The 22,684-nt window shown below is 40.7% G+C and overlaps 1 protein-coding gene across 1 annotated transcript; it reads left to right on the plus strand.

The window, feature by feature from the left end:
• The first annotated feature begins 518 nt into the window (after window positions 1-518).
• Window positions 519-22,684, plus strand: AUNIP (aurora kinase A and ninein interacting protein). Its single transcript, XM_032390887.1, has 3 exons — window positions 519-596; window positions 18,883-19,021; window positions 21,338-22,684. The coding sequence occupies exons 1-3, from the start codon at window positions 519-521 to the stop codon at window positions 22,186-22,188; spliced, it is 1,068 nt and encodes a 355-aa protein (XP_032246778.1). The 3' UTR covers window positions 22,189-22,684.

Here is a 22,684-nt window from a genome sequence, read left to right on the forward strand (position 1 = left end):
GTGTATGGTTACCACTTAGGGTAGTGCTGGGGACGCCGGCTTTGGGGTTGGCGGACCGCAGCCTTGGCTCCACCTTTCCTTTTGGGATGATTGTGAGGATGCAGCTGTGAAACTGGAAAACCCTGAGCGCGGGGTAGTTACGTTTACAGCAAGAAAGTGCAACTAACTTAGCGAAAAGAAACGCATATTCCTTGTGCAATGTCGTGAACACGTTCACACAGCCTAATCGCGCGGGAAGGCAACTCTGTAATTCGAAGATCACAAGGGACGTGAAGGCCTTGGGCAACCGAAACGTTCTCCACCCACCAGACGGCCCTGTGAGGCCACCGGCTGAGAAAGAGGGGCGGGGCTCCGGCCAGGGCGGGGCTGATGCTGGGGCGGTGCGTGCGGCGGCGGCGGCGGCGTAGCCCCGCCCCCGGCGTTGGCGCGAGATCCGAACGTGGAGGCAGTTATAGCCGTTCTGTGAGGCTGCGGGAGCCGGGGCCAGGCGTCCTGCTGGCTGGGTCTCGGCAGCGGCCATGAGGCGGAGGGGCCCTGAGGAAGAAGCCTGCGGCGTGTGGCTGGACGCGGCGGCGCTGAAGCGGCGGAGAGTGCAGGTGGGACGTGGGGGCGTGAGAGGGTGTTGGAGGAGGGGTTGGGGCCTGGAGGAGGGAGAAGGGGGTGGTGGAGGTCAAGTCGGGGTCCGAGAAAGGAACAGCTTTGGGACTTCTGAGGCTCGGGGGAGTGGAGCCTGCAGAAGGGTGAAAAATGGGGTTTGGGAAGAGTGGAGAGGAAATGGGACGAAAGGCAGGCGGGTTGTGAATGGGGAAGGAAGAGACTGGGACAATAAAGCTTCGAGGTGTGGTGGAGAGAAAATTTGCTGTGAGGAGTGTTGTTTTCTTTGTTTTTTAATTGAAGTGTACTTGACGTTCAATATCTAGCACGTCATAGTGATTCGATATTTTTATACATTAAGAAATCCACAGGATAAGTCTGGTTGCCATGGTCACCATACAAAGTTACAGTATTATTGACTATTCCCTACGCAGTACTTAACCTCCCCATGACTTACTTATTTTGTAACTGGAAGTCTGTGCCTCTTAATCCTATTCACCTGTTTCTTCCGCTCCCCAGCCCCTCCCCGCTCTGGTAACTAACAGTTTGTTTCTTATACCTATGAGTTTGTTTCTGTTTTGTTCTGTTGTTTAGATTCCACATACAGGAGAAGTTGTACATGTTTGTCTTTTTCTGTTTGACTTATTTCACTTAGCATAATACCCACTAGGTCCATCCATGCTGTCGAGAATGGCAAGATTTCATTCTTTATGGCTGTATAATATTTCATTGTATATATTTACCACATCTTCTTTACCCATTCATCTATTGATGAACACTTGGGTTGCGTCCATATCTTGGCTATTGTAAATAATACTGCAGTGAATATAGGGGTGCATATATTTCTTCATTTGCTGTTTTCATTCTCTTCAGATAAATACCTGGGAGTGGAATTACTGGACTGTAATTCTGCTTTTAAGTTTTTGAGGATCTTCTATATTGTTTTCCATAGTAGCTACACCAATTTACATTCCAGCAACAGTGTATGAGAGTTCCCTTTTCTCTACATCCTCTCCACACTTTCTCCACATCCTCTCCAACACTTACTTTTTGTCTTTTTGATAATAGCTATTCTAACAGGTGTGAGGTAATATCTCATTGTGGCTTTGATTTTCATTTTCCTGATAGTTAATTAGTGATGTTGAGCACCTTTTCATGTGTCGGCCATCTGTATGTCATCTTTGACAATAGTCTTTTCAAGTCCTCTGCCCATTTTTTAATCGTTTTTTTAAATATTGTGTAACTTTATATATTTTAGATGTTAATCCTTTATCAGATGTGTGATTTGCAAATATCTTCTCCCATTCAGTAGGTTGCCTTTCTGTTTTGTTGATGGTTTCCTTCACTCTGCAAAAGCTTTTTCGTTTAATGTAATCCTATTTGTTATTTTAGCTTTTGTTGTCCCTGTCTGAGGAGATTTGTTCAAAGAAATACTGCTCAGACTGATGTCAAAGAGCTTACTGCCCATCTTTTTCTTCCAAGAGTTTTATGACTTCAGGTCTTAACATTCAAGTCTTTAATCCATTTTGAATATATTTTTTTTTTTTTTTTTTTAAGATTTTATTTATTTGCGAGGGAGAGAATGAGAGACAGCATGAGAGGGAGGAGGGTCAGAGGGAGAAGCAGACTCCCTGCTGAGCAGGGAGCCCGATGTGGGACTCGATCCCGGGACTCCAGGATCATGACCTGAGCTGAAGGCAGTCGCTTAACCAACTGAGCCACCCAGGCGCCCCTATTTTGAATATATTTTTATATGTGGTGTAAGATAGTGGTCCAGTTTCATTCTTTTGCATGTAACTTGTCCAGTTTTCCCAGCACTATTTATTGAAGAGACTGTCTTTTCCCCATTGTATATTTTTGTCTCCTTTGTAGTAGATTAATTGACCATATACATGTGGGTTTATTTATGGGCTCTCTATTCTATTCTATTGATCTATGTATGGGTCTTTGTGTCAGTACCGTACCGTTTTGATTACTATAGCTTTGTAGTATAGTTTGAAATCAGGGAGCATGATATTTACAGCTTTGATCTTTCTCAAGATTGCTTCGTGTTTTTGGGGTTCCATACAAATTTTAGGATTTTTTTTTCTAGTTTTGTGTAAAATGGTATTTTGATGGATTGTATTGAATTTGTAGATGGCTTTGGGAAGTATGGATATTTTAACAATATTCATTCTTCCAGTCCATGAGCAGAATATATCTTCCCATTTATTTGTATCTTCAGTTTCTTTCCTCCATGTCCTACAGTCTTCAGAGTACAAGTCTTTCACCTGTTTGGTTAAATTTATTCCTAGATATTTTATTCTTTTCGATGCAGGTGTAAATGGGATTGTTTTCTTAATTTCTCTTTCTGATAGCTCATTATTAGCGTGTAGAAATGCAACCATAGTTGAATAGCTGTCTATGGTGACAGCTTCCTTCCTGGAGCAGGTTCTCTAAATTCTTTTAGGTAGTTGGGGGAAGGTCAGCAGTTATTCCTGAGCCTGCTGTTCCTTAAAAATAATCAGCCTAAAATAATACATATGCCAAAGAGGCACACTTTGGGTGGCAGATTTTGCTCCCTTACAGTGGCTACAACCTCCTGAACAACGTAATTGAGGGCTGTTAAAAAGCATCGTACAACTAAAGTCATTTTTTGAGAAATAACAAATGAACCATCTGTTCCTTAAACAAAATTTTCTTTTTTTTTTTTTTTTTTACTTAAAAATGTTTTTGGGGCAGGTACGTTCATCTGGTACATAATTTAAAATGCATGGCAGTGATAGGCAGCGAAATATCTCCCTAATACTTTTAACCATCCTTGGCCCATCTCAGAGGCCACAACTTCCTTGTGCATTCTTCCAGACATATTCTATATATGTACAAGCAAACGGTATCTATTCTTTCTTGTAAATAGCATATTCCACATTGTTCTGCAACTTGCCTTTTCTCACTTATTGCATCTTATGTATCATTTCATATGCATCCACAAAGAGCTGCTTTATTCTTTTTTTTAAAAAAATGATTTTATTTATTTATTTGAGAGAGAGAGAACACAAGTGGGGGAGAGGGGGCAGAGGGAGAGGAAGAAGCAGACCCCCTCCCTTGCTGAGCAGGGAGCTGCTTTATTCTTTTTAAAGACTAGATAGTATTCCATTATATGGAATAGTATCCATTATATGCAATAGTATTGCCTTAGTCTGCTCAAGCTGACAGTAACAAAATACTATACACTGGGTGGCTTAAACAACAAAATTCATTTTCTCACAGTTCTGGAGACTGGAAGTCCAAGATCAGAGTGCTGGCATGGTCAAGTTCTGATAGGGACAGTCTTCTTGGCTTGCAGAGAGTGAGCTGCCTCCTCCCCATGTGCTCACATGGCCTTTTCTTAGTGCATGTGTGTGTGGTAAGAGATGTGTGTTAAAAATTTTGGGCACGGGCACCTGGGTGGCGCAGTGGGTTAAGCATCTGACTCGGTTTCAGCTCAGATCATGATCTCAGGGTCGTGAGATGGAGCCCTATGTCAGGCTCCTCACTCGGAGTAGAGTCTGCTTAAGATTCTCTCTCCCTCTTCCTCTCCCCCTCCTGCTCATGCTCTCTCTTTCTCTCTCTCAGATGAATAAATAAATCTTAAAAAAGATTTTTTTAAACTTTGTTAAAAACTGGTTCTTTGACTTTTTAAGACTTCCAGCCCAGAGCAGAGTCCTAAAGATTCCCTTTCATAGGATGTAGAAACCTGCCTTTTCCTAGAGTAGCTATCAAATAGGCACACATTTGTTTGAGTTTTAATGTCAGTCATTAATAGGCAGTTGCTCGGGGCCAGTGTTTTAGAAAATATGCCCCTTCCCACTTGATCCCTAAACTGTCTGCTGTTTTGGGGCAACTAATGTGGTGGCTCATAGTCTAGCCAGAAAATAGATGCCTATGTTTGGAGTGAGTTTGCTTCTCTCTTGGTCCCACTGAGGCATGACAGGCTTGGCCTTATTACCTAGGCCTTGGTATGGAGGATACTGTATTTGTTTTCATTTCAGTTTTTTTTATTATGAGAGTAATATGTGTTTGTAAAAAAAAAAATCAGTATAAAATTGTATTAAGTAAAAAACAGAAAGCTTCACTGGTGGTAGCTACTTTTAACAATTTGGTATCCTTTGAGACATTTTCTATGTGTATAAATATATCTGTTTCCCCCACAAATGAGATTATTTCAAACATTCTGTTATTCACCTTTCACTAAATATATGATGGAGAACTTTCTATGTGAGACATGAATTTTAGTATGAATTTCTAAAAAGGCCGTTTTAATTTACATGATTTTCAAATTTTGTATTTTAACTTTGCTACCTTTTTATTAAAACATTGAGAAATATTTCTGAAAGGTTTTTCTACACAATAAAGAGGTAAAAAGATTTAGTATGTGTTTTGTATATTTGCTGTCTCTTAGGTGTATTATATTTAAAATGTCATAACTCAAAAATAATTTCTGTTTCTTCTTCATCTGTAATGCAGTTTAGTTTCTTACCCTTGAAATATATGTAGCGAGAAGGAGAAGTGGGCCTAAGAAGGGGACAGAACTGTGAAGATAACAGAAACCTTGGCTCAGTCATCAGTGGTTTCTGATGGCCTTGGCGGAACACTGAACACCACTGTGACATTGTGCAGCTTCACTAACATTCAGTCCATCAGCAAATTCTCTGGACTCTGCCTTCATATGTGTTCAGAATCTCATAATTTCCTACTATTTCTACCACTGCTGCCTGACCCAGAATGAGAGTGACCCTTTGCTCACTGTTAATTTTAAGACCATCTAGTAGTTTCCTATCTTCTGGTAAAACCCAGAATCTCTGAGGCCTACAAGGCATGATTTGGCCATGTATGTTTGCCCTCTCATACACTTAGACCTCATCTGCTACTCTTTTCTCTGCCTCACGCTGCTCTAATCATACTGGCCTTCTTGCTGGTTTTCAAGCCAAGTATACCTCATACCCCTGCAGGGACTTTTGTACACCTTGAAATGCATAGGGATTAAAATGCCACATGGCTCTGCTCTTTCATTTGTTCGTTTGTCAGCTTATCATTGAGTCCATTTCTTAACCACCATAAAATAGCCTTTCCCTTATCCCATACTCCCTAACACCTTAGTCTTGCTTTATTTATCTCCATAACCCTTTTACCATTAGATATACTATATACTGCATATTTACTTGTTCATTTATGATCTTCCCCTACTAGAATGAAAGTTCCATTAGGCAGTCCTTCAAACAGTGGCACATGGTAGGTACTCAGTATGAATTTATTGAATGAATGATCCATCTGAGCTTTACTTTCAGAAACCCTTTTAGATATGGTCATAGTTGCTCATTTTATCTTTCTCTGATGAGAAGATAAGTGGGAGGACTTTGAGTTTTTTAAAGCAAAGATGGACAGGAGGAGACCTCTAGTAAAATGGCAGTTTAAGTGTGTACTTAACAGGGGCACCTGGGTGTCTCAGTTAGTTGAGCCTCCGACTCTTTTGTTTCGGCTCAGGTCATGATCTCAGGGTTGTGAGATTAAGCCCTGCATCGGGCTCCATGCTCAGCAGACAGTCTGCTTGAGATTCTCTCTCTCTCTCTGCCTCCCCACTCTCAAATAAATAAATCTTAAAAAAAAAAAAAAAGTGTGTACCTAACAACAAAAAAAAACCCCTCTGTGATACTTAACTGAAATGATAAAAAAAGAAAAACAAAAATAGAGGAGAAAACTATTTCACTGAAACTGAATGGGCTCAATACTGAAGTCCATGGTAGCACACTGTTGGGGTTGGTGCTGTAAGACTGATAAGGGTCTGTAAATGTAACTTAACAAATATTTATCAATATGATCTTTACTGGCTTATGGTTTGTAAAACTTTTTTCCATGTATTGTTTCACTTAACTTTCTCAGTAGCTTTGTGAGGGAGGTGAGATTATCTCCATTTTGCAGATGGAGAAATTGAAGTTCAGATAGAGATTTGCTTCAGATCACATCAGAGTAAGTGCAGCTCTATGGCTTGATTCCAGGTCTTCTGACTCTTGGTCCAGTGGTCATAATGTGTAAGGTGTCTTCAGATGATAAAAAGTGAATAATGTATTCATCTTTAGATAGTTCTAACCCTGGCAGCATGGAATATGGTAGGTACACAAATAACTGTCAGACAGACAGTAAGTGCCTTAGAGGCATAAGGAAATTCTAAGCATTTAGAGAAAGAAGAGATTACATTTTATTATGCGTGGAGGGGTGGTGGTTTTAAAATATGTCCACAAATTCTTTGATACCTCTCTCTTTAAAAGGTGGATGCTAAGTTCCCCACCCCCCCAAGTGTGGGCTATACTTGGTGACTCTAATGAATAGAATGTGATGGAAGTGTTCATGTTAGAATTCTGAGGTTAGGTCATAAACAGCATTGTGGCTTCAGCCTCATTCTCTCTTTAGGGGAAGTCAACTGTCACATGCAGACATACAGGCAGCTCTATGGAGATACTCATGTTGTGAGGAACCTTATTGAGTTTGCTAACAGTTGTGTGAGTGAGCCACCTTGAAAGTGTATATTGCAACCCTGGCTGATAACTTAAATGCAACCTAATGAGACTATGAGCCAGAACCACCCAGATAGGCTGCTCTCAAATTCCTGATGCATAGGAGTTGTGAGATAATAAATGTTGTTTTAAGGTGCTAAGTTTTGTGGCAAAGTGTTAATGCAGCAATAGAAAGGTAATACAGATTTTGGTTTTGGCAATGGAGTACTACCTAACAAAAACCTAAAATGGGGGAGTGGCTTTGGCATGGGGCAATGGGTGACAGCTGGAAGGACTTTGAAGAGAGTGCTAGTGAAAGCTTGAAGAGCTTGTAAGAAACTATTTCTAGAACTAGGATGGCCTTTGGGGAGACTGTGGGTGAGGGTTTAAAGGAAAGTGAGAATAATCTTACTGGAAACTAGAGGAAAGGGAATCCTTGTTATGTAGTGACAGAAAGTTTCCTACAACTACTGTTGGCTGTAGTAAGGTGGAAGATAGAGAATGTACCTAAGGAACTGGGTGATGTGATATAGCCAAGGAGACTTACAGGCAGTGTTGAAGGGCTACCTGGTTTCTTCTTGCTGGTTATAGCGAAGTGCCAGAGGAGAGAGAGAGAAGCTAAAGGAAGGCCAGTTAAACAAAAAAGGAGCCTAGACTTGCTGGTTTTGAAAATTATCAGCTTCTTCAGGTGGTACACAGTGGACTTTTCTTTGCAGGAAGTTTTTAAATTACTAATTTAATCTCATTATAGGTCTATTCAGATACACCCATGGAAAGATTGTCATCATTAGTCATTAGGGAAATGCAAATCAAAACCACAAGGAGATACCACTTCACATCCACTAGGATGGCTATAATCAAAAAGATAATACCAAGTGTTGGGAGGTTGTGGAGAAATTGGAACCCTCATATATTACTGGTACGTGTATAAAATGGTATAGGCAGTTTGCAGAACAGTTTGGCAGTTCCTCAAAATGTTCAACACAGTTATCATATGACCCAGCACTTCTGCTTTTAAGTATAGACCCGAGATATGAAAGATAGTCCACACAAAATCTTGTACACCAGTGAACGAATGTTTGAATGTTTGTAGCAGCATTTCTCATAATAGCTAAAGAGTGGAAACAACCAAAATGCCCACAAATGATGAATGGATAGACAAAATGGTATATCCAAACAATGGAATATTACTTGACAATAAAAAGGGATTGAAGTATCTGACATGCTACAACCTGGATGAACCTCCAAAACATGCTCAGTGAAAGAAGCCAGTCACAAAAGACCAGATATTATATGGTGTATGAAAGATCCAGAACAGACAAATCTTTTTTTTTTTTTTTTTTTTAGATTTTTATTTATTTGAGAGAGTGAGTGAGCAGGAGAGTGAGAGCGAGCACGAGTGGGGGAGGAGCAGAGGGAGAGGGAAAAGCAGGTTCCCCACTGAGCAGGGAGCCCGATGTGGGACTCAGTCTGGGGATTCCAGGATCATGACCTGAGCCGAAGGCAGATGCTTAAGCAGCTGAGCCACCCAGGTGCCCCAGAATTTGTCAATCTATAGAGACAGAAAGTAAATCAGTGGTTTCCTGGGGCTGAGGTGGGGTGGGAATGGGGACTGCCGATGGGTACAGGGTTTCTTTTGGGACAATGAAAAATGTTCTAAAATTAGATTGTGGTGATTTTTACACAACTCTATACTAAAAAACACTTAACTGTACACTTAAATGGGTAGATTTTATGGTATGTGAATTATATCTCAGTAAAGCTGTTAAAGGCTTTGTGGAAGAGATGGCATTTGAACAGACCTTAAAGCAAGGGTTGGATCTTGTTGGAAAGCAATGAAGGTGGAGTAGGCATTCTAGGAACAGTATGAATAGTGGCACAGAGCTGGAAATAACAAGAGATGTTTGTGAAATAAGGAGTAAAAGTTAGGGAGTCCCCAAGACCACCCTCACTTCTCACATCGACTGCAAGTTCAAGGGACCCCAAGACCACTCTGACGTTTGATAATTTGCTGGTAGGACTCACAGAACTCACTGAAAGCTGTTAAACTCATGATTAGTTTATTATAATGAAGAGATACAGATTAAAATCAGCCAAAGCAGATTCTAGGAGAATTCCAAGCTGAATCTAGGAGAATTCTAAGTGGGAAACTTGCAATGTCCTCTCTGGGTAGCCAATATATTAGACAGCCCTAACTGCTTCTGGTAATGATATGTGACAGTACATAGAGTATTGCCAACCATGGAAGCTCACTGAGCCTTGGTATCCAGAGTTTTTATTGGGGTTTGGGTTGTGTAGACATGGTTGACTAGTTATATGGCTGACCTTAGTTTCTTGCCCCTATGAAAGTCAAGCTGATACATGGCCCAAAGCTCCCACCATAGATCACATTGTTAGCATAGGCTATCTGCTGTGGCCCAAGGCCTCAGGTAAACAGATACTCCAATCAGGTAGGACATTCCAGGGACGTAGAGATTACCTCCCAGGAGCTGAGGGTTAAAGCCAGACCTCTCTTTAATAGATTCTTTTACTACATTGGGAGTAACTCAGTTTGACTAAAGTGTAGGGTAAATGTAGGGGAGTTGAAGGTGTGATTAGGAGGGTAAACTAGTACCATGTTGTTGGATTCATGGAAGGCATTTGACATAGTAGTCTGTAAGAAGATTAGCCCAATGGTGGTTATATGAAAGTAAGTGGTACACTGAAAGGTAGGCTAGAGAAATTTGGAGGATATTGAAGAAATTTAGGCAAGAAATAATAAGGGTCTAATCAGGAATAGTAGAAGTTTAAATTATTATTTTAGGTGGATTATTGGTCTCTATAGTTATATATCTAAAGTACTGTCATTACGCTCAAGAAGGACCTAAATGTGGGCTTGGCCGGAGTTGGGAGGTCTCTTAAATACGTTTTTTTTTTTTTTTTAAGATTTTATTTTTAAGTAATCTCTACACCCAACATGGGGCTCAAACTCACAACCCCAAGATCAGAAGTTGTAAGCACCACCTACTGAGCCAGACAGGTGTCCCTTAAATATGTTTTTAAACTGTGACTTTGGTCCAGTTATTTGCATCCCTTAATATCTCTCCTTTTTTAAAGGACTTTTGCATTTTCCCTTTAGTTCCACTTACATTTAGGAGCCAGAAATTGGGACCTGAGTAAGTAGATGATTATAGAGAAAAATTAAAAACTATATCTTGAGGGGCACCTGGGTGGCTCAGTCGGTTAAGCATCTGCCTTTGGCTTGGGTCATTTTCCCAGGGTCCTGGGATCTAGCCCCGCATCGGGCTATCTGCTCAGCAGGGGGCTTGCTTCTCCCTCTCCCTGCCACTCTGCCTACTTGTGATCCCTCTCTCTCTTTCTCTGTCAAATAAAACAAACAACAACAACAAAAAACCCCAACTATATCTTGAAATAGTGTTTGGAAATTGGGACAATAGATATAATAATATAGGCTGATTGTGTGTACAGTTGAGCCTTGAACAACTCGGGTTTGAACTGCATGGGCCCACTTGTGGATTTTTTGTAAATACAATACTGTAAATGTATTTTCTCTTTCTTATGATTTTCTTAATATTTTCTTTTCTCTAGCTTACTTTATTGTAAGAATACATATAATATACAAAGTATGTATTAATTGACTGTTGTCCACAAGGCTTTTGGTCAGCAGTAGGCTGTTAATAGTTAAGTTTTGGGGGAGTCAAAAGTTATGTGGATTTTTGACTATGCAGGGAGTTGGTGACCCTAACCCTCATATTGTTCAAGGGTCAGCTGTATATATTGTGTGTGTACAAACACACACACACACACACACACACACACACAGTAATACTTCTTTTCACAAAGTTGACACCTTCCAGGGGAGACTGGGGGATTTGTTCCAGAGTGATTTCTACTCCATTGCATTTTATTTGAGGTATCTACTTTCCAATTTAAGTGAGCTCTTCTTTCTTTCATGGGACTGTTAACTCTGCTGTTGAGAGGGCCACATTTAGCCATTGCTGTATTGGAAGTAGTTAAAATCAGGAGGTTTAAACAAATCTTCAATAGATAGTCTTCTTAGGGCAAAACTGATGGCAAATGTATGAAAACGCTGTACTACAATGATCTCTGACATGTGTGACATCCTTTAAGTGAGAAGAATCTCATTAGCAAGAAGTACCCTTTTATGAGACTTAGTAATGAAATGTTAATGGATGTAGACATATCAGGTCTCCCATTTAGGAGTTGTGATACTTAAAAGAAATTGCTTTTTTCTCTTATCCCTGTTGAGTTTTCATTAGGTTTAGATGAAAAATCAGTGCCAAGTGGTTCTAGAGAATGTTCTTGCAATAAATTTAGTATTGTTAGATTACTTTGGGAGAAAAACCTTCAGTTTTCAGTGGGTATACCTCTCATCCCATCTGTGCTCTGGACCTTATGTGTGACATCAATTACAGTGACAGGAGCTCATCTTCACTTTGATCACAGTACTGGAAAAGGCTTAATGTTTTCTGAGAGCTTTTTTGATGTTGAAAATATAATGAGTAGTTATATATATAAAACATAACCAGGGGCGCCTGGGTGGCTTATTCGTTAAGCGTCTGCCTTCGGCTCAGGTCATGATCCCAGGGTCCGCGGGAAGCCTGCTTCTCCCTCTCCCACTCCCCCTGCTTGTATTCCCTCTCTCGCTCTCTCTCTCTCTGTCAAATAAATAAATAAAATCTTAAAAAAAAAAAATAACCAAAATGTGTCCTTCCTATATATCTGCCTTCTTCCTAAAATATTTATTGAATTGAGTACTTACCATATGTATTAAGCTAGTTCAGTGGAGGACAGGATAAACAGTATGTGAATCAAATGTTGATACCAAGGGCGCCTGGGTGGCTCAGTTGGTTAAGCGACTGCCTTCGGCTCAGGTCATGATCCTGAAGTCCCAGGATCGAGTCCCGCATCGGGCTCCTTGCTCAGCGGGGAGTCTGCTTCTCCCTCTGACCCTCCCCCATCTCATGCTCTCTCTATCTCATTCTCTCTCTCAAATAAAAAAAAAAAAAAAAAAAAAATGTTGATACCAGAATTTTGTTAGGTAAGTCTTGAAATACCAAGTGATAAATGTCAAGTTTAGAAGGGGAAGAGATTACCTCTGGTTGTAGGAATCAGGAATGCTTGGGGCTAAGCTGAAGTATATGTAGCATTTCAGATGTGGGTGTGAAAAAGGCCCTTCTATGTGAGGCACAAAAATGAGGAAGGCAGAGGCCATAATAGGGACTGGCATGTGCGTGAGTATTATGCTACAGTATACACAAAGGGGTTTTCGTAATGGAGAAAAGGGTAACTGGAATCATACTGGTGTGTGCAGTCTGAGAGTCAGTACTTTATGCTATAAGGTAGTAGAGAAACTATTGACAGATTTTGAGCAAGATGGTATGCTCTCATAAGACGATTTATCCCAGGAGGAATTTTTTTTTTTTAATTCCCTGGGATCGAGTCCCGCATCGGGCTCCCTGCTCGGCGGTAAGCCTGCTTCTCCCTCTCCCTCTGCTGCTCCTCCTCCTCGTGCGTGCTCTTTCTCTCTCTCTGTCAAATAAGTAAATATAAATCTTTAAAAAATAAATAAACATTCCACTGAGATAAACATAGTTCCTTAAAGCCAAAGTCTTCTAAAAGGGAGCTATAACTGGGGGCAGTATCACTCTTGACATTGCTCTGACCTAAGTAAGGAATGTCCTACTCTTGCTAGGATGGCCAACTTGGTGAAAAGCTTTATTCCCAGATGTTTTGTTAATTGATGTCTTACTGTTTTCTGATAATATGTAGTTTGTATAAGTCTTTTTTTTTTTAAGATTTTATTTACTTATTTGAGATAGAATGAGAGAGAGCGAGCTCGAGCTTGGTGAGGGAGGACAGAGGGACAGGGAGAAGCAGACTCCCCGCTGAGCAGAGAGACCAATGCGGGGCTTGATCCCAGGACTCTGGGATCATGATCTGAGCTGAAGGAAGATGCTTATCCGACTGAACCACCCAGGTGCCCGTGTATAAGTCTTCTTCAGAGAACTTAGTATGTTTTTAAATTTTATTTTAATTCCAGTATAATTAACATACAGTGTTAAATTAGTTTCAGTGATTCAACATTTCATACATTACTCAGTGCTCATCAAGATAAGTATACTCTTAATCCCCTTCAACTCTTTCACGCATCACATATGCACCTTCCATTTGGTAACCATCTGTTTGCTCTCTATAATTAAGAGCCCATTTTTCTGTTTGTCTCTTTTTCATTTGTTTAGTTTCTTAAATTCCATATATGAATGAAACATATGGTATTTGTCTTTCTCTGACTTATTTTGCTCTTTAGATCCACCCATGTTGCAGATGGCAAGATTTCATTCTTTTTTATGGCTGAACAATATTCCACTGTGTGTATGTGTGTGTGTGTGTGTAGTACAGTACATTTTCTTTATCCATTTATCTATCAGTGGACACTTGGGCTGTTTCTGTAATTTGGCTATTGTAAATAATGCCATAATAAGCATAGGGGTGCATATATCCTTTTGAGTTAATGTTTTTGTATTTTTTTTTTAAGATTTATTTATTTGAAAGACAGAGAACACAAGCAGGAGGGGCAGAGGGAGAGGGAAAGAATCTCAAGCAGACTCTGCACTGAGTGTGGAGCCCAATGTGGGGCTCAATCTCAGCACCCAGAGATTGCAACCCCAGCCGAAACCAAGACTCAGAAGCTTAACCAACTGTGCCACCCAGGCACCTCTAGTGTTTTTGTATTCTTTGGGTAAATACCCAGTAGTGTGATTATTGGATCATATGGTAGTTCTATTTTTAATTTTTTGAGGAACCTCCATACTGTTTTCCACAGTGGCTATACCAATTTGCATTCCCACTAACAGTACATGAGGGTTCCTTTTTCTCCACATCCTCGCCAACACCTGTTGTTTCTTGTGTTTTTGATTTTAGTCATTCTGACAGGTGTGAGATGATACACCATTGTAGTTTTGATTTGCATTTCCCATTTCCCTGATGATGAGTGATGTTGAGCATCTTCATGTGTCTGTTGGGCATTTGTATGTCTTCTTTGGAGAAACATCTGTTCATGTCTTCTTTTTTTTTTTTTTTTTTAAGTAGGCTCCACACACCCCGTGTGGAGCCCAGTGTGGGGCCCGAACCCACACCCTGAGATCAAGACCTGAGCCGAGATCAAGAGTTGGACATTTAACCGACTGAGCCACCCAGGCACCCTTGTTCATGTCTTCTGCCCATTTTTTATTTGGATTATTTGGGGGTTTTTTTGGTGTTGTGTTATGTAAGTTCTTCTTTATATTTTTTGGCTATTAACCCTTTATCAGATACATTATTTGCAAATATCTTCTCCTCTTCAGTAGGTTGTCTTTTAGTTTTGTTGATAGTTTCCTTTGCTATGAAGAATTTTTTATTTTGATGTAGTCCCAATAGTTTATTTTTGCTTTTGTTTCCCTTGTCTCAGGAGACGTATCTAGAAAAATGTTATGGCCGGGGCGCCTGGGTGGCTCAGTCGTTAAGCGTCTCAGGTCATGATCCCAGGGTCCTGGGATCGAGTCCCACATCGGGCTCCTTGCTCCGTGGGAAGCCTGCTTCTCCTTCTCCCACTCCCCCTGCTTGTGTTCCCTCTCTGGCTGTGTCTCTCTCTGTCAAATAAATAAATAAAATCTTAAAAAAAAAAAAATAGAAAAATGTTATGGCCAGTGTCAGAGAAATTACTGCCTGTGCTCTCCTAGGATTTTTATCGTTTCAGGTCTCACATTTAGGTCCTTAATCCATTTTTTTAAAAAAAAGATTTTATTTATTTGAGAGAGAGAAAGAGGGCACACAAGAGAGAGCACAAGCGGGGAAGGGGGTGGGGTGGAGAGGAGCAGAGCAGAGGGAGAAGCAGACTCCCCACAGAGCAGGGAGCCCGACTCGGGCCTTGATCCCAGGACCCTGGGATCATGACCTCAGCTCAAGGCAGATGCTTAACCGACTGAGCCACCCAGGTGCCCGGTCCTTAATCCATTTTGAGTTTATTTTTGTGTATGGTATAAGAAAGTGGTCTGGCTTCATTCTTTTGCATGTAGCTGTCCAGTTTTCCCAACACCATTTGTTGAAGATACTTTTTCCCATTGCATATTCTTGCCTCCTTTTTAAAGAGTAATTGACCATATAATTGTGGGTTTATTTCTGAGTTTTCTATTTTGTTCCATTGATCGATATATCTATTTTTATGCCAGTACCATACTGTTTTGATTGCTACAACTTTGTAGTATAACTTGAAATCTAGACTTGTGATACCTCCAGCTCTGTTTTTCTTTTTCAAGATTACTTTGGCTCTTCGGGGTCTTTGTGGTTCCATACAAATTTTATGATTGATTGTTCTAGTTCTGTGGAGAAATACTGTTTGTATTTTGATAGGGATTGCATTAAATCGGCAGATTGCTTTGGGTAGTATGAACATTTTAACTATTTGTTCTTTCAGTCCACGAGCATGGAATATCTTTTCATTTGTTTGTGTTGTCTTCAGTTTCATCAGTGTTTATAGTTTTCATAGTCGTTTCAGGTCGTTCAGCTCCTTGGTTAAGTTTATTCCTAGGTATTTTACTGTTTTGGTGGTGCAGTTGTAAATGGGATTGTTTTCTTAAGTTCTCTTAAGAGAACTGCTATTTCTGCTATTTCATTATTAGTATATAGAAATGCAGTGGGTTTCTGTACACTGATTTTTGTATCCTGTAACCTTATTGAATTCATTTATCAGTTGTTTTTTGGTGGAGTCTTTAGGGTTTTCTATATATGGTACTATGTCATCTGCAAGTAGTGAAAGTTTTACTTCTTCCTTACCAATTTGGATGCCTTGTATTCATTTTTCTTGTCTGATTGCTGTGGCTAGGACTTCCAATACTATATATATGTATATTTTTTAAGATTTTATTTATTTATTTGACAGAGAGAGACTCAGTGAGAGAGGGAACACAAGCAGGGGGAGTGGGAGAGGGAGAGCAGGCTTCCTGCGGAGCAGGGAGCCCAATGTAGGGCTCGATCCCAGGACCCCGGGATCAATCCCAGGACCCCGGGATCATGACCCGAGCCGAAGGCAGACGCTCAACGACTGAGCCACCCAGGCGCCCCCCAATACTATATTGAATAGAAATGGTGAGAGTGGACATCCTTGTCTTGTTCCTGACCTTAGAAGAAAAGCTCTCAGTTTTTCACCATTGAGTATGATGTTAGCTGTGGGTTTTTTATATATGGCCTTTATTATGTTGAGGTATGTTCTCTCTAAACCTACTTCGTTGAGGGTTTTTATCATGAATAGATGTTGTACTTTGTCAAATGCTTTTTCTGCATCTACTGAAATGATCATATGGTTTTTATACTTTATCTTACTGATGTGATATATATCACATTGATTGATTTGTGAATATTGAACCACCCTTGTATCCCAGGAACAAATCCCACTTGATTGTGGTGAATGATTTTTTTAATGTATTGTTGGATTGGGTTTGCTAATATTTTGTTGATTTTTGCATTTGTGTTCATCAGAGATATTGGCCTGTAGTTCTCTATTTTTGTAGTGTCTTTATCTGGTTTTGATATCAGGGTAATGCTGGCTTCATAGAATGAATTTGGAAGTTTTCCCTTGCTCTTCTATTTTTGGGAATAGTTTGAGAATAGGTATTAACTCTTCTCTAAATGTTTGGTAGAATTCATCTGTGAAGCTCTTTGGTCCTGAACTTTTGACTCTTGGGGGTTTTTTGATTACTTATTCAATTTCATTGCTGGTAGTCGGTCTGTTCAAATTTTCTGTTTCTTCCTGATTCAGTTTTGGGAGGTTATATGTTTCTATGAATTTATTCATTTCTTCTAGGTTGTCCAATTTGTTGGCATATAATTTTTCATGACATTCTCTTACAATCCTTTGTATTTGTGTTGTAGGACTTAGTGTTCTTGTAGTCATTTAAATAACTATGTATTATTAGTCTGTCTTTGCCCATAAGCTGTAAGCTTTACCAGGGCAGAAACAGTCTGTTTTGTTCATCATTATATTCCCAGTACCTAGCATATAGGTGGTAAAATACTTGTTGGCATACTATCTCACATAGTTTCACATATCTAGGATATGTCTCATATAAAATTTAGAGAGCCATGTGCCTGTTTGGGCTTCTTCATAGCATGCTGGCCAGCTTCTAAGATGCATGGCATTTTTATGACCTAGTTTTGGAAACCATATAGTGTTATTTCTATCATACTTTATTGTTCTTCCCAGGTTCAAGGTGAGGGAGTATGGACTTAGCAGCTTGAGAGGAGGAGTGGCCACCTCAGCTTCTCCAAATTCCAATCTCGATGTATTCAATTAACCCAGAATGCACTGCCTGTGTCCTTTATCTATTTTGGTCTGGCAAGTGATTCCAGGCATAAAGCTAGAGTCATCATAGGGCTCACCTCATTGTTTTCCTTCTCTCAGGGCTCACAATCCAATGCAATTCCTGTTGTCCACCATCTAATATCAGTTGTTTCATGTATTTTATCCAGTTGTCTAGTTTTGTACGGTGGAGGGGAAAGTTCCACACCAGTACTGCAAGTTAGAGTATGAGTTTTACACCAAGGATTTCTTCTTTTATCCACTTAAGGTACATTTTAGTTTCCAAATGTAAAAATGAAGTCAACTTTGGGCTAGAATTAGTAATTTGAGTTCGCTTCAGACCTGTCTCCAACTTACAACATGAAAATCAGCAAATCTCGTTTCTTTGGTTTTCATGCAAACTGAATTGAATATAAATTACCCTGTTCTCAGGGTTACTTCTCAGGCATTCCATAACAAGCAAGTGGAAACAAAAACAAATCACATTAAATAAAGATGAGGTTATATTTATAGTTAGTTGAGAAAATTTACTTCCCTAACCTTTTCTGGTACAAATTCATACTGTAAAGTATAAAGGGGCTGAGAGTGGATAAGACTGGCTGTTTCACTGCTCTTCCTCCTAGTAATAACCAATTAGTATTGAACCCGAGGAACTGTGTAAGCCTTTTATGTGAATTAACTCACCAAATCCTCATAACAGCCCTATGGGATAGGTACTTTACTGTCCTCATTTCACACATGAGAATGAGACCTAGATTAAGCAACTTGCATAGGGTCACACAGTTAATAAGTAGCAGTGGCAGAATTGGAATGATTTGAACCCAAGCTGTGTGAGCTATGCTCTTAACTGTATGTGACTATTTGAAAACCACTAAAAATGTGTCAACTGCTGCTGATTCTACATCATGATTACTTATTCAATTTCATTGCTGGTAGTCGGTCTGTTCAAATTTTCTGTTTCTTCCTGATTCAGTTTTGGGAGGTTATATGTTTCTATGAATTTATTCATTTCTTCTAGGTTGTCCAATTTGTTGGCATATAATTTTTCTGTTATCTGATTACAACATGAAAATCAGCAAATCTCGTTTCTTTGTTATCTTTAAGTATAAGAGAGAGTATCATTCCTGGAATCACTTCAACAAATCCTGTTTGTTTAAGTCAACGTGATTGATTTCTGTGGGGAAGCAGAAAGATTGGGCTATAGTTGGAATATGATTTCCTGATAAAAACAAACACCATCAGTGTGGCAGGAAATGGTAGAAGATGATGTACAGCAAAAACTACCTAGAGAATAGGATAGGAGTGGAGTCCAAAGGTTCCAGTGCAGTTCCATGAGGGTCACAGGTGTTTACTGAATCTCTCCTGTCTGGCAGCTGTTTTGATATTAATAGGTTCTATTATTCTTTTTCTCCCCCTCCTCAGACACATTTAATGAAGCCAAACACCAAAATGCTAACACTCTTTCCTGGAGAGAAAAAGGCTAAGATTTCTTTTACTCAAAGAATTCCACCTACAGGCACTCGGCAGACCAGCATTGCTTCCTTCTTCACCTTGCAGCCAGGTATGATGACCTGCCTGGGAGTACCCAGGGAGCAAAAAGGAGTGTGTGCATTTTTCCATGCTGGAAAATTTATGAGAAGGGGCGACACCAGTGCATTGTGTTTAACTTAGCTAACTCATTAGAAGAGGATATCAAACAACACAACATCCCCTTCTGCAAAGCATTATATACATGCTTTTATCAACATTTTCTTATTCTGTGTGCTCAGTCTAATATTAAATATTTGTATTCCCTGACAGAGCAGTGAGGAGAAAGGTATGCTTGGGGAGTTGGGGTGTGCAGGGGAGCTGACCTGCCATTATTTAGGTAAATGTCTTGGATTGGCCATAATGACCAGTCTCTCTAGGATTACTTGATAACAGGTATTTCTGTATAATCCTTCTCAAATTGTCAGAGTTCAAAGATGCTTTTTTTCTTAGAAAGGTTGGCATAAAGTTGGCTTGTGTTTCATCATCCTTTGGCAGTTTTTTGCTTACATGTCCCTTTTCAGGGGACGAGCTGCCTCAGAGCAGTGTGTCTGCCAGCTGGAGGGTTTTCGGAGGAGAGCTCTAACTCTTGATGCGATTCCCAGGATTGCTTTGCATAAATCTTCAAAATCTACTGTCCCTACCCCAAACAGAAACTTAAAATAAGCACCCTTTTTGCTTTAAGTAACAAGGGCAGATTTTTTTCAAGGACACTTCTGATTTCAAAAAAAAAAAAAAAACATTTTTTTAAAGTAGGCTTCATGCCCAACATGGAGCCCAACATGGGGCTTGAACTCATGACCCCAAGATCAAGACCTAGCTGAGATCAAGAGTTGGACGCTTAACAGTCTGAGCCACCCAGTCATTCCCCGCTATTTCAAAATTCTGGTATATTCTATAATCTGTTGGAATTCTTAGGCAAAGTTGAGAAATCTTTCACAGAACAGTTTCTGCAGTATAATTCTTGTTGGAGAAGGAAAAAGGAAATCATTCAGCTTTGTAATTAGATCTTGGTATAATTTGGGGGCGGGGGGAGTGGGTAGTCCACGGTATTCATCCTTAAGGTAGAACAGTATCCATTCCATGCCTGATAAAATGGATAGGCTGGACACTAGTAGTTGTTTATTATTGTTCTTCCAATTGGTTGACTTATCATCTAATTGTGTTTATTCCCTTTCCCAGGCAATGTCTGCAGAGTAGAGGACCTAATGTTCTTTGCACTGTCACTAGAGGTTTTCTTAAGAGTTGGGTGGTTAGGGGCGCCTGGGTGGCTCAGTCGTTAAGCGTCTGCCTTCGGCTCAGGTCATGATCCCAGGGTCCTGGGATCGAGCCCCGCATCAGGCTCCCTGCTCTGCCAGGAGCCTGCTTCTCCCTCTCCCACTCCGCCTGCTTGTGTTCCCTCTCTAGCTATCTCTCTCTCTCTCTGTCAAGTAAATAAAATAAAATCTTTAAAAAAAAAAAAAAAAAGAGTTGGGTGGTTAATGTGATCTTAGTGACCTTACAAAAATTGTGTTGTGCGTATTTCTCAAAGGATAATATCCAGGAATATATATTTGGCCAAGATCACTATTTAACAGAAACCATATTAAAGAAAAAACAAAAGCAAAACTGATGTGCCCATATACTAAAACACAGTTGGAAAAGTAGGCTGTGGTCTGAGTATACGTACCATGTTTAACTTTATTAGGTAGATCATTTGGAAGCATCCATATATTTGAGGAGAGGAATATAAGGTCTGTGTTTTAGAAGGATCATTCTGGAGAAAGTAGAGATTGCAAGCAGGAAGATCATGGGGCGCCTGGGTGGCTCAGTCAGTTAAGCGTCTGCCTTCAGCTCAGATCATGATCTCTGGATCCTGGGACTGACCCCCCGCATCGGACGTCCTGCTCAGTGGGGAGTCTGCTTCTCCCTCTCTGCCCCCCTCCCGTTCTTTCTCTCTCAAATAAATAAATAAAATCTTTTTTTTTTTTTTTTAAGATTTTATTTATTTATTTGACAGAGAGACACAGCGAGAGAGGGAACACAAGCAGGGGAGAGGGAGAGGGAGAAGCAGGCTTCCCGCCGAGCAGGGAGCCCGATGCGGGGCTCGATCCCAGGACCCTGAGATCATGACCTGAGCCGAAGGCAGACGCTTAACCGACTGAGCCACCCAGGCGCCCCTAAATAAATAAAATCTTAAAAAAAAAAAAAAAAAAGGAAAGCAGGAAGATTAGCTATAAAGGTTGTGATGAGTCTAAGACCCCCGTGCTAGATAGTGATAGTAGCTGATACTGATTTCAGAAAAAGCCAGCTAAATCCTGCTCAGGACAGAGATTTCCTGCAGAATAATCATTCATGTCTATTTTGCTAGGAAAGACAAATGGTGGTGACCAGAGGAGTGTTTCATCTCATACAGAAAGTCAGATCAACGAGTCTAAGAAATATGCAACCCATCTAGATCATCTGATCCAGGGCTTGGAGGACGATTCCATGTCACCCCCATTAGCCACTTCAACCCCTGCAGATACCCAGGAAGCTGGACTTTCTCCTCATTCCCTCCAGGCTTCTGACCACCACAGAATGGGAACTCCATTTTTGACTATGCTGCCTTTGCCCCGGCCTGACACCTTGGTCTGTGCTGGAAAGAGTAAAGCCTCATTCTCTTGTTCCTTCACTCAGAACTTGGAAGGTTCTTACTTGCTGGACCAAAAGGAAGGAGAGAAAGACTCTTCCTGGAAAAGGGAATGGCTTCATGGATCTAAGGAAAAAAACCATCAGGATGTGGAGAGACGCGTTCAACCACCTGGGGGCAAGGGCCTTCAGCCCTTGGACAAGATTAAATTGGAAAAGGTGTCTGCCAGAGAATCCAGGCAGGCCCCCATCCTCCTTCAAACATGCAGGGATTCCTGGAGTGGAGAAAACACAGACTCATTGAAACAAAGCCCTCGTCCTGTCCCTGCGTTTTCCTGGGACAGGGAAAAGAATGACAAGGACTCCTGGAGTCAGCTTTTCACTGAGGATTCTCAGGGCCAGCGGGTTATTGCCCACAACTCCAGAGCTCCTTTCCGAGATGTAACAAACAATCAGAATCGGGGCTTAGGGCAGTTTCCTAATAGCTCTTGGGCTCAGTGCCAAGAGAGGCCCACTCAGTTAAATCTGCAGCCTGATTTGCTCTTTACCCAGGACTCTGAAGGTAATCAAGTTATCAGGCACCAAGTCTAAATGTCTTTATGCTGGTTTGGTTCCAGAAGTACCTTGAGATGACAGAGCTATAGGAAAATATTGGGCGGAGAGGGGGGGAAGGGAGGCAAGGGATGTTATTGAGCATTTTCTTTGTGTAAATAAAGCAGGGGGTACCACTTGTTGAGACTGTATGATTGGCATTGTGCCTCTCCGTGAGGAAGAGGTGGCTGGTAACCTTGTACAAGTCTGTGATGAGCACTGAGGAGGTAGGGCAGGTACTTATCCTTCCAGTAAAGAGCCCTTACTCAGCCTGCAAAGCCACCTCTTTGCCCTTTCAGATGTCTGACTAGGACACTGCTTCTTATGGATGTGTGTTCATCTAATCTCTGGCTGTTATCTTAACCACACAACCTTGGGACCGTTATTCCTGATACCTTTTTGAGTGATAAGGCACATCTCCTGGGTCTAGAGGTATGGGGGCAGGGAGGATAGAGAGAGAACTAGAAAGTAGAATGATGGTAGGGTGTTTGTTTTA

Source organism: Phoca vitulina, unplaced genomic scaffold (genome assembly GCF_004348235.1).
Source record: "Phoca vitulina isolate PV1807 unplaced genomic scaffold, GSC_HSeal_1.0 scaffold2, whole genome shotgun sequence".
Taxonomy (NCBI): domain Eukaryota; kingdom Metazoa; phylum Chordata; class Mammalia; order Carnivora; family Phocidae; genus Phoca; species Phoca vitulina.